Source organism: Varanus komodoensis, unplaced genomic scaffold (genome assembly GCF_004798865.1).
Source record: "Varanus komodoensis strain SLA01 unplaced genomic scaffold, ASM479886v1 scaffold2, whole genome shotgun sequence".
NCBI lineage: Eukaryota > Metazoa > Chordata > Lepidosauria > Squamata > Varanidae > Varanus > Varanus komodoensis.
Window position 1 is genome coordinate 45,568,789 of NW_025335568.1, and position 12,845 is coordinate 45,581,633.

General features: G+C 37.8%; 1 protein-coding gene across 8 annotated transcripts in view; it reads left to right on the forward strand.

The window, feature by feature from the left end:
- Nucleotides 1-12,845, forward strand: part of SNX13 (sorting nexin 13) — an 89,455-nt gene that overhangs the window by 52,276 nt on the left and 24,334 nt on the right. For 7 of the 8 annotated variants that reach the window (XR_006414616.1, XR_006414617.1, XM_044429361.1 and 4 more), the window contains 7 exons: nucleotides 2,545-2,683; nucleotides 4,545-4,633; nucleotides 5,238-5,337; nucleotides 6,857-7,050; nucleotides 8,264-8,368; nucleotides 8,964-9,096; nucleotides 12,564-12,601. Coding sequence is in view for 6 of the 8 variants with exons in the window: in XM_044429361.1 (XP_044285296.1) it covers nucleotides 2,545-2,683; nucleotides 4,545-4,633; nucleotides 5,238-5,337; nucleotides 6,857-7,050; nucleotides 8,264-8,368; nucleotides 8,964-9,096; nucleotides 12,564-12,601 (798 nt within the window). In the remaining 2 variants the exon portion in view is untranslated. The remainder of the gene's footprint in view (nucleotides 1-2,544; nucleotides 2,684-4,544; nucleotides 4,634-5,237; nucleotides 5,338-6,856; nucleotides 7,051-8,263; nucleotides 8,369-8,963; nucleotides 9,097-12,563; nucleotides 12,602-12,845) is intronic. The other variant, XM_044429364.1, reaches the window with a different exon arrangement.

The window sequence follows — 12,845 nt, forward strand, 5'->3', positions numbered from 1 at the left end:
CACCATATGTGCCCACTTCATCCTAGGACCAGAAACAGGCACACACACCCTTGTAGAGCTGGACGGACTCTCCTTCTGTGAGGATAATTGAGAGGCTGATGTGCTCTAGGAGAAGAGGCTAGGGCAGTGGTGGAGAACCTATGGCATGTCGGGACGTGAACGAAGTTGCATCGAATAGCAGCGCACATAGGGGCCATGTGCATGCTCGGAAAGGAGTAACAGCACTAGGCCACGACTCATTAGCCACAATTCGTCCGAGCTTTCACATAGTCGGTCAGTGTGCTGCCAAGGCTGTGAGTTGTTTTTTCTAAACTAAAATTTCAGTTTTCAGGTTTTATTGCAGTATTGGCACTTTGTGATAAGTAAGTGGGTTTTGGGTCGCAGTTTGGGCACTCAGTCTCTAAAAGATTCACCATCACTGGCTTAGGGTTAGAAAAATGAGGTGTCCTGGCATGATTTTGGTGGTTGTTTAGAATGGGCAAAAATGATAAGCTGTGCAGAAAAAGCTACTCAAGGAAGACTTTCAAAATCCCTCCCTTTTCAGTGTAACTTTAGCCGTATACAGTAACACCTTGGATTGCGAGTGACTTGGTCTGTGAGTGTTTTGCAAGATGAGCAAAAACTTTTTCTAAATTTTAACTTGATAAATGAGCGATGTATGCAGTATGAGTATTACACGCACTTTGCCTACCGAGCGTCACATCACAACTAAGCGCTGGTTCTTCTTTCTCTCGCTTCGGGTGTGAGTAAAGCATTGTCTACCCCCACCCCCAAGCAGGCCCGTGATCTCATCTGCATGCCCCTGAGCATGCCCGTGATTGCGCCCGCCTCCTCCTGCACCCGCGATCATGCCCATCCCCCCCAGCACACCCACGATCATGTCCCCCCCCCGAGAGAGCCCACTTCAAATTTTTGAGATTAAAAAAATGTTACAGAACAGATTAACCTTATTACATTGAACCTTATGGGGAAATTCGCTTTGATATACAAGTGCTTTGGATTACAAGCGTGTTTCCGGAACAAATTATGCTCGCAATCCAAGGTTTTACTGTATTAGGGGTGTGCACCAGGGCAGGGTTCTGTCTGTACGTGAGCCAAGTCACCCTAGCATCACCCTGGCAGCCGAGCATTGGAAAACAATGCCCAGAGGGGCCATGCGCATGCTCGGAAAGGAATAGTGGCACCAGACAATGACATCATGAGCCACAACTCATTAGCCACTACTCATCCAGGCTTTCGCATGGTTGGTCAGTGCACTGCCAATGATATATATACATATTTGCTTGGACTGGCTGTGAGTTTTTTCTAAACTAAAACCTCAGTTTTCAGGTTTTATTGTAGTGTTGGCATGGTGAGGAGGTGACATGTTGACAGTACTGAGATATGCATCAGACAAGTTAGGAGTAGAAGAGAGGGTGGGAGACAGAGTGGGGGGCATCACTTTTTCAGGGAAAATACTTGCTTGGAATGCCCGGTGTGTTGCCCATATGCCCCCCATTTGTTGACACAACTTTGCAGAGAGTGGAAAAATGCTTTTTCCTGAAAAGCAGAAGCAGAGCAGCTCATGAGAGGCATTTGTAAGGACTTTAGCAACAGATAGAAATGCGTAACACAGCTGTTTCCAAGGAAGCTGCTTGAGGCAACACCAGACACTTCTCTGCTCCTGGTGAGAAGCCAAAACAACAGGTGGACATCTGGAGGATAGTGGAGAAGCCAGATGTGGGAGGCAATGCAGAGCAGCCAGTCAGAGTAATTCTGGTGTTGATGCATCTGTGCTAAACATAGTGGTGTAGTAGAAGCTGCAGGCAGGAGTAACTCCTGTTGTTGTGGCTGATCCTTCCAGGGGACTTTGTGGTAGATGCGTGGAAATGATGCTGCTAGGTTTGGACAATTGGAGAAGCCATGGTGAAGTCTGGAAACCACAGAACAGACAAATGTTTCTTTCCATGGTTTCTAAAAAACATGACAACAGAGTTTAAACAGACCATCATGACCTAAAAACCGCTGTGGCTTGTGTCATGCGAACTTTCCCTTGGGGTGTTTGGTGAAACCATAACACTGCATCTTGTTAGAACAATGTGGGCCTAAAAAGAGGAGGAAAGGGGATGTTCTGCATGAATGTTTGTGCTCATTACATTACATTAGCCAATTTGGAATCCAATATTGAAGCAGTATATGTCTCTAAATTTGGAAATGAATAAATGCAAGTATATGTGTTTCTTCACTAATGGGCTGTAAAGATTTTTATTGTCCTCACCTTCAGGGAGTGATGAATGCTGATAGCAGCATGATAATAAAGGTTGGATTTCAAATTAGCTCCTTAGAGAGTTCAAAGACACTATATAAATACTGCAATATATAAATATAGACTTAAGAAGGCCAGAAAAACACCAATTTGGCCAGAAAACAAGATAAAAGCTGTACTATATTGAACTGTACTATATTGACAGCCACCATGTATTTATATATGAAAATTGTGCTTGTTTGGAAAATATAGTTTTATTTTTTAAATAACATGTACTATCATTTCCCATTTATTTATAGATTCGTGAGTCAATTTGTAACTATGAGGCCTTCATGAATATTGTTAAAGTAAGTGACAAAGTAGGGGAGCTGGACGCAGTAAGAGATAAAGCAGCAGAAGAACTGCAGTATCTTCGATCTTTGGATACAGCTGGCGATGGTTAGTATCTTGTGCTTCCCATTTGCCACTTAAAACCATCATCATAATATACTATTTGTTTTTGCTTCATACAGCAACTTCCAAATTAAGAATATTCAGTAAGATAATGTTCATATTTAAACCAATCTTTTCAACTGTGTGTTGGAAAATACACAGTTGGTTTTGGTTCTTTCCTTTTTTGATAGATGGGTATTGAATGAATAGGCTCAGACTTTTCATAGCGTTAAGTAGTCATACTTGATTGGGATGTACCTACAAGGAATACAAAAGTTCATCTCTTTTCTGCAGTCATTCTTGGCATACTAAAAATGAAGAAGCTGCATTCATCTTTTGATTAAAATTATTTACCTAAAATGTTTTTTCTTGTGTAACACCCAATGAAGTAGGCCACTAGTGTTTTCAAGGAGTAAGTTAGGCTACTGGTTACTTTGGAAGTGGGCAGTGAATCTCCTGCTGGCAGCCTGTTGTCCTTGCTTCCCACCCAAAAGAAAAACCAGTTTCAAAAACATGATTGCTACTGAAATTCAAAGACATGCTAAAAACACTGAGAAAAATGGTGCTCAGGCTGGTTACAATCATAAAAAAAAATTGATTAAAATGATAGTAAAACAAGTGCATTAAAATGGTTTAAAAGGCAATTAAAACATGACAATAACAGAATAAAAACAGCATTCCACCACAAACCTGCTTACAAGCCAAAGTTCGGCTTGAATAACAAAAAATCTTTGCCCGCTGGTGGAAGGAGCAACAGAGATGGAGCGCACCTAGCCTTCCTTGGCAGGGAGCTCCAATGATCTGGGAGTAACCACTGAAAAGGGTTTCTTCTGCACTGGTACCAAGCACACTTCTGAAGCCAGTGGTTTTTCCTGAAGATCTTAAGACCAGAGAAGCTCTTATGGGAGAAGACAGTCTTTCAGTTAGCTGAATTTTAAGCTAAATTGTCTCTAGCAAGCCTCAGTAATGTTTGCTCTTTTTCTTTTGTTTTTGTATTTTTTTTATATTTATTTATTTATTTTGCTGCCGCTACCTCTGTACTAAACATGCAGCTCATCAGGGTGTGGGGAATCGGCCCACGAAAGGCCTGAAGTTGCCCAGCCTGATTTAAATGCACATAGGCACTCACTGAGTTCATAGCTAGCAGGTTCAATGACTCATTTTCAAGGTAACACTATCATTAGAAAACATTTGACAAGGTCTCTGTATATTTGTGTGTTCTGCCTACTTATTCTGCTTCTGGTGGTCACAGGACAGGGAAAGTAGCTATCTAAGGAAACACATGCAGTAGAAATTCTGCTTATTCTAAGGTTGGTTCATGAGCTGTCATAAGGGATTTTCCATATACTTTCAAGATAAAAACTGACTCATGGTTATGAATTATGAACGCTGTGCTTCATAGCTCAGTGAAAACATCAGAACACATATGCAGCCCTGTTGTGGGTTTCAACAGCTGAGCTGGGACAAAATAGACGTAAGGAAAGTTAAAGTGGCAAAGCACAAAAACAGTGTAAGTCCTCACTTTGTATTATCTGTTCCAGTATGTTAAATGACCACTAGCCTTTTATCCACTCTCTAGTTACCATGCCCTTCTTATGACCAATTCACTGTAGGCACTTGCTTACTCCATATATGTATTCTAAAGCAGCCCAAGCCAAGAGTGACTGGGTGTTGTATCCATCCTCTGACAATGACAGTATTTATTTAAATTAGTAAAAACACTAACAATTCCCTATGCTTGCAAATGATGATCTATATTGCCTCCTTTTTGAAAACTACAGTATTTATTTTTCTTTGCTGTACTCCAAAAATCTATTTAACTGTCTCCAGTCCTTTACATCTTATTTCTTAGTCCATTTATTTTCAGATATCAACACTATAAAAAATCAAATAAATAGCTTATTGTTTGTGAAGAAAGTATGTGATTCAAGAATAATGCGGCTGCAGTCAGGAAAAGTAAGTATGTTTCTTGGCTAGAATGTGTGAAATATTTAGGAAGATGTATAACATTTTACAAATTTAACAATGGAAGATATATTTTAAGATTTAGTATTCTTCATCACTTTCCCTGAAATAGCTTTATATTGATATGTGGATGGCTTGAATTCAGACTTCTCTCATAACATTCTAACATCAGTAGTAGCTGTATTGTATATTACTTTGCTTTTGAAGTCAGACCATTCCAGGCCTAGTTTCTAGCATTGTTAGCCAGCATTGTTATAGTTACCATTATGTTTGAGTGACTTCTCCAGCTCAATGAATCCATTAGTAATGCTGTTGATCAAATAACTGAATGTGAAGGTATATATAAAGTTATACAATGCCCAGTTTTGTTTCCGAGTTTTCCTTAGCTAAAATGTCTGTGGACAATGGGCATTCCCAATAGCTTGGCGTAACAATATACAGAGAATCACTTGTACCTACTTCTGAAAATGCTTCTATTTGGAAAGTGCAGGTTCTTTCTTGGGAAGATTGCATGCATCACATTACTAAAGCGGTCTTGATGTTGTCAATTATATTGATTTTAGGAACCTACTAATGAATTGTGATCTTTATCCAGGAAATAGATACTGTGAAACTGGCTGCAAATTTTGGAAAACTTTGCACAGTCCCTCTGGACAACATACTAGTAAACAATGTTGCACTACAATTTTTCATGGGTAAGAGCAGCCATTTAAAAATGCTGTTTTATGCACTTGGATAAAATAATTTCATAGGTTGCTATAAGCATGCAAGAATGAAAAAGAAAAGAAGAAATCACATTTTGAAACAAGTCTTCTCATCCCATATTATGTAGCACTGACTTCATGGTATATTGTGAACAGATGGCATTATTCATTCTTTGGCATATGAACTGTACAGTCCATCCATTCAGCCATTTTGTCTATTTTACAAGTAGCAACATTCCTTCCCTTCTAGTAGCGTGCGGAAAACAACAGATGGGGTTGGGTGCACACCTCATAAAGCAACTCACTGATAAATGGGAAGGTCTGGTGAATATGATAGACAGCATTTGGAAACTGGGCATCCCATTCTGCACTTCATGCATTATATTTCTAAAGGCTTAAAGATGGTTAGGAATCACTGCAATTCTTACTGGACTCTTCTAGCTTAGGGAAGACACCAGGATAGTTTGACAGTGATAGTTTTGATTCATTTTTGCTTTCTCTAGCAAAATTATATCATACACAGTTTCTGCCAAATCAAGGGGAACAAGGGCTTGGTAATCAGGTAAGGCAGTAGTCATGAAACCAGATAGCAAATAGAAGTAAGATCAGCAAAAAATAAGCAAATAAGATAGGCAAATTATAAACAAATGGAAGATCCACAACACCAAATAGGAGCAAAATTCCCTAGTAGTTTAAACTACTAAAGAAACCTAATCTGTAAGTTTTCCTTTAAAAATTGTCAGGTGTTAACACATTCTAAGTACTGGAATATTGTCAGAGAAACTGCTTGCTGGTTCATATGCTTGCTCTATCATTCCTTTCTTTTGGCATGATCTAGTGCTGGCACGCAATATGCATCTCCACCTAACACCACCAAGTGTTATTTTTCAAATCACAGTGCATATGTAACACAAGCAACTTCTTTTGAGTCAGGTTGTTTTAATTAATGCACAGTGTGCCCAAAATGAAGTAGCATAACCACAGCAATTCCAGTGTTCAGCTGATTTTCCCAGATGTCCCCTTTACTCAGCCTTCAGACCATTCCATCCTGACCACCACAGAGAGGCCTGACACTGGAACATTCCATTCCACAGCTTTCCTTCCACACATTTGCTTGGAGAAGTAGCAGGTGGAACAGTCCCTATCAAATCTGTCCTTGGTTTCCTTTCTTTCAAGTCTTCTTCCTGGCTTAGACTGAATGTTATCCTGGTCATATTGGTTTATCATTTATGAATATATTTTTGGAGTTCTGTTTTCTTAGTTGCTGTTCAAAATTGTCTCAGACAGGAATACAGGACTATGCACCTATATGCCACCTATAGTGTGGTCAAGTTAATTATCTTGCTCATAAGTAATTCATGTAATTCTGTTTATAAAGATGCTAATCAAAAATCAGGATCAGCATCATTTTGCTAATTTAATGTTGTTTACCTGCCACAATAGCATCTCGGATGCTTTTTTATCTTAATGCTATGACTGGGTTTTGATGATAATGATGACAATTTTGTAGATTACATGCAGCAGATGGGAGGCCAAGCGCATCTCTTTTTCTGGATGACAGTAGAAGGATACAGGGTTACAGCACAGAAACAGCTAGAAGTGTTACTGAGTCTTCAGAAAGATGGAATGCATCAGACTACACAAACCAAAGGCCTATTAAGAACAGCTGCAGTTGGAATTTATGATCAGTATTTGTCAGAGAAGGTAAGAATGATAAAGGAAAACCAGTATTTGAATTGGAAAAAAAGGAGGAAGTAAATTAAAAGCAGAACTTTGTACATGGGCAGCACAATTCTTTGGCCAGTAGAGAAATGTCTAGATGACCATCACTTGGTTTGGATTTCAAGCTGTGAGGTCAGAAAATCTGCCTCACTGCATACTTGGGTTGATCTTTGTCTCCATGCAGCTCCTACACTGTAATCCTCCAAGTACAGAGGGTTGTGGGCATCCTCATAGGATTGCACCCAAAAAATCTAATCAGTAAAGCAGTTGTCTTAATGTATAAAGATATTATCCTGCTTAACATACCAGATAAAAACTACAAAATGGTAAGATATTAGTACCATCTCAAGATGATTTCGTAAAAGAGATTTTTACCTGTTTTATTGGTTTATTAATAGTAAACTGTTCTGGTGTTATTCTGAAATAAGTTTATTTAGTGTTTGTCTCCTGGAAAATCACCAGCTAGTCCTATTTTAAACATCTCTTTGCTTGAACAGGAACTTTAGCCTTGAGCTGCTGACCAGCACACTGAAGTTTATTAAGTTTGCCTTTTCATATTTAAATACAAACTATAAAGAACCTGTTTTATGTGTTTCTATATCATCTTTCTATGTCATCATCCAAGGCAGTTTACAAAAAGTTAAAAACCTAAAAACAGTAGTCGCTGAAAAGCATTACAAAACATTAAAGACAACACTAAAAACCTCCACAATAATGTTAAATGTATGGTATCTATCTATGCATCTTGATTAATTTATTGATTGATTTCAAAGCACCGTCATATTCTAGACTTTCAATTGAATATTGATTTGGGAATTCCAACCCTATACCAAAATCCTTGGCCCTCTGAGTTTGCATTTTTAATTTTTCTGAAGGGATAGTTGCATGGAATCTCTTGAAATTAAACTTACTTTCTATTCATAAATACTGATTTGCATTCAGTGGCTGAAAACAAAACCATGATCAGTGATACTGCTTGAGTGCTCTCATGTAACTGTTCTACATCTGAAGGCAATGGAAGATCTAAGGTATATTCAGTAGTTCGATTAAATAATGGTTGAGTCATTAATTTCTGTTTTCTGTCTCTAGCTTTATTTTCTCTGCAATAATAATGGCTGAGTTTTTAATTTTTCCATATGGATGGCATTAAGATAAGGTCAAACAGTGCACAAGTTTATTTAGCTCTCTGTGGCAGGCATCTCCAAGAGTTAATATTGGTGATACCTTGGTAGCAAAGCTGGCAGAAAAACTGAATAATGAGGACCCAACTCCTGAAATCTTTGATGAGATTCAGAGAAAGGTATAATATGTTCGTATTCTATTTCATGGATATTGGATGGGAGTAGTTTGCTTAGGATTAATTTTGCTGATTTTATATTGCAATTCAAAATTATCTTGGAAATAATATTACATTATTTCCATCATATTCAATTTTCATAGCTTGCTTTCTAGGCATGATGCAATTCAGAATTTAGCAATCTCTTAATAGTGGTGTGCTTCTTACTAAACTAATCAACAGTAGGGCAAAGAGATTCCCTGGGTAGTTCAAATATTGATTAATTTCAGACATACATGAATTAATTTGCTAAGTGTGGTTTGGAGAAACCATAATTAGGTAACTGTGGACAAAGTGAAGGTGAGCTTTGTTACAAACAAAGAAGGAAAGCTTTAAAACATGAAGGGGAGAAATGTGGTCAGGTGCTTGCAAATCTACAACTCATCATGGCTCTTACATGTAACAGCCAACCATGTTCTGAATTGAGACACAGAACTTCACGACTGGGAATGCATACCTATTCAACATGCTTCCTTAAATGACAGAAGTGCCCTGCCACACTTAGGAGATATTGTATAATCTAATCTGATTGAGAAATACCAAACTTTTATTCCATAAGGTATATGAGTTGATGCTCCGGGATGAAAGATTCTACCCTTCGTTCAAACAGCATGCCCTTTATGTGCGAATGCTTGCTGAATTAGATATGTTAAAGGATCCTAGTTTCAGAGGATCTGATGATGGTGAAGGAGGTAAGTTGATTCCAAACTTTAATAGCTATGTTGATGATAATTTGTGATGCCCTTATCTTACAGCAGATAAAATTAGCTTACTATATGAATTTTGAATCTGTTCACATGTTTATTCTACCTTAACCTGTAGTCTCAGGATTTGTAACAATTTTAGAACAAAAATGTGTGGATGGAGTCCATTAAATGAGACAAAAGAACACATTCAAGCCTCCACCTCAATACTTGATTATCTTCAATTTCTCCAGTGCAGGCCAAACAAAATGCTTTTAACAGATGCCAGCCACCTATCAGTTTTAGGAGAAGGAAATTTCATCAATGTAAAATTGTGTACAGTATTATTATCCATGTGTCTTTAATAAGTTTCTCTGCTCTAGAATATGAACTTACCATAGGACTTGAACTCAAAACTAAAATCAATTTTGGTTGTATTAACTATGTGTTACATAATGCTTCCATTATGTAATTAACTATGTGTTTACATAATGGAAGCCAAATAAACATCATATAATTACCTAGATATTTTACAAAGTGTATTTAAATAAAATGATGATAGTCATACTTTCTCAAAGCCTCTTCATAAATCACTTTGTGCAAAAAGTAGTCATGAGATTCTCAGTTGTCTAAACCAAGCTGCACTCAAGCATAAATTTACATTATTTGTCCCCCTTTTTGGTTTGTCAAATAGCATATTAAGCTAATCCAATTGTATGAAAAATTGTGTATACATGCTTCAGTAATATTTACTGTTGTAGTTTGCCACTTCATAATTCTAAGAATGAAAACTTTTTCAAAAGAAGTTAAACAATGGCAATTGCCTTGTGTTTGCTGTATATTCATGTTATTTACATATTCTGGGAAATCACAACCAGTGCAGCAGAATAGACATGTGTGATTAGTAACATGCAACAGTCTATACATAGTTTATATGAATTCCTACATTGACTTGTTCTTTGAACGGAAATGTATCATGTTTTAAATAATCCCAAGACATTTTATTTTGTAACCAATATCTGCTGGCTTTCTTGTTAGATTGGATCAAGTAGGTTTCTGCCTGTGAGATCGCATAATGCAAAGATTGAATTGGTTTCTATGAAGATATACCACTTGCATTTTATTTATTTATTATATTTATATGCCACCTCATATCTCAAAAGGCACTGGGTGGCTTACACTAAAAACAATTTAAAAAAACAATGTAAAAGTCAATTAAATAAAAACAATTAAAAAATGAACGCCTTTAAAACTTCTGCAGTGATTTAGGACTCTTCACTGGTCTTGCTAGCCATGCCTAAAACTATGGTTGCTAAATGCTTCACCCAGCCTGAAGGTTGGACACAGTTACTGTGCAAGAGCGAAGGCATTCATACTAACTTTTCCTTTGGGATGGTTAGCTGGGTACATTCCTGCTTCATCCAGTGCTTGGCAAAGGGGATCTTTCCAATGGGAAGGAGAGATGGGGAGACTACAGGTTGATTCTGGTATGTTGAACTTCAGGGCCCAGTGCACTGGCTGAAAGCTGTGCGCCTTCCTTTCTGTCCTGTGAAAAAATGAAATTGAGCTGAAGTTTGAGTCACTGCCTTAGTACTGGACACTGAGTGGAAGCCTCATCCTACCTGTCTCATCTGCATGAAACAATGTAGGGCAAATGTGGTTTCAGCAGATGCCGGGCATTTGAACTTTGTGCCTCAGGGCCAGCCAAAATAATTGGCATGTGCCAGGCTTCTGGATGAGTGAAATTGTTGAAGTCTGTACTTTTTCCTTCACTGCTTTAGACAAACATGGCTTCTAAGAAGTGGGAGTATTTATTTTTATAGTTGGATTCTTTTTCTCTCATTCTTTCTTTCTATAATCATTCTATACGTAGAAATGGGCAAATATAGAAGTGTTCGTTGCTGCCTCCTGGTGGTATATGTTAGTAATACAGTTGAATTTCTCTTAAATTTAAAAAGATGTCAAGGCTAGGATACTTAGTCATAACAACCTTAGCCTATACTAAGCTTTATTATTCTGATCTAATCTGAAGTGGTGTGGTAGATGCAACTTCTAGTATTTTCTTCTTTAATACTATTTTGACCATAAATTTTCATGCTTCTTTGTTTTAATTTGTTTCTTAAACCATTTGTATAATCATCTGATTACTCTTTATGCTCAATTGTATGTACTATTTTATTTTTTCATTCATATAATCAAAATTAACTATTTAACTATGAATACATCTCTTTGTCTAGGGAAAAACAATTTGATTAAAAGGGGAGGTGTATATTATACTTCCCTAATCTGGACTTTTAGCAGCCTTCTGTATCCAAGGTGTATATCCACTGATACCATACTTGTATGTTCCAGGTCCAAGTATTATGAATTATAAGGTAGCACATACCTATACACATAGTACCTCCCATTACCAAATGTAAAACTCTAAAAATGTAAAATTGTATGACCCTTTGATTTTACAATGATCCAATGCTCCTGTAAATTGGATGGGGTGTGCTTTTCTTGACGAGAGTCTCAGGAATGAGTGGGATAGGTGGTGGACACCAAGAAGTATCAGGCCCATACTTGAAAACTGCAAGGTTTCGCCACAGAGAGAGTGATGAAGTCACAGTCCCTTTTGGCAAGCAAAGACCTCTTTGCGGCTTTGCTTTGTGCTTGACAGCTTGCCATCTGACAGCTGGCAAGTGAGGAGCAAGGTAGCAACATAATTTATTTGGCATTTTGCTTGGTCAATTGCCTTGTCTGGCACCTACTGCACTTTGACTACAGGCATTTACTAGGACACTGAGCAAACAGGAATTACCATGTTGGTCACTCACACTTGCCTAGATCCAAAAGACTGGAAAAAATGTTTCTGGTACCTAATAATGTTAAGAAGAAAAAGGTTGCTAAGAAGTAACTGTTGCCACAGTGTGCCACTTAGGCATGTTGCTTGGGTTGGAAGTGGATGTTACTGGCAAAGTTAACAAGAAGGTTTGCAAAAAGAGAAAGAAAGCCATGGTGAAAGCCACTGAAAGGGGGTTGTGAGCAGAGCAAAAAGATCAAGTGAATGATGATTAGTTCAGAAAGCCACTTCAGCATTGCTGGACTGGCAGTCATGGACAGGGGCCATCAAGTACAACAAGGAAGTTTTGCTGTTCTTGTCAGGTGGCTTGCTCATCACTTTGCACAACCCATGATGGGGTCCATCTTCCAGGTTTGGCTTCAGCAAATCCTAGAACAAGCCATGGGTTGTCAGGATGGTTTCTGGCCTCAAAACAAGCTACCCTAAGGGGAACAGTCCAGAGTTCTACAACATCTTACTATGACTACTTATGGACAATGGGTTATCTTATGTGAGCCCAGTTCTAGATCATAATGCAGCCATGCTAATGAAGAAATCACAATGAAAAATAGAAATTATTTCTTTCCTTAATATTTTCTGTGTAACCTAATTATTTTTTTATAATTTGATGTACATGTCTCTTTCTTGGCAGAATCATTTAATGGTTCTCCTACAGGCAGCATCAACTTGGTAAGTGTTTTTTTAATGTAACTTTTGTTATAAATATACACACAGACAAAACATTATGCACATTACTTAAAGTCACAGCTACAATTAAAACTAATACTCTCCATACAGTAAGCACACTAATCCTATTTTTCCATCATACAGTATTTTCAGAAAGCTAAACCAACATGGCAAAAGCTCTGAATTGATTAACGTCCAAATCAAATTACTGCTTCATATAAATAATAAATGGCACCCAGAGTTGCTC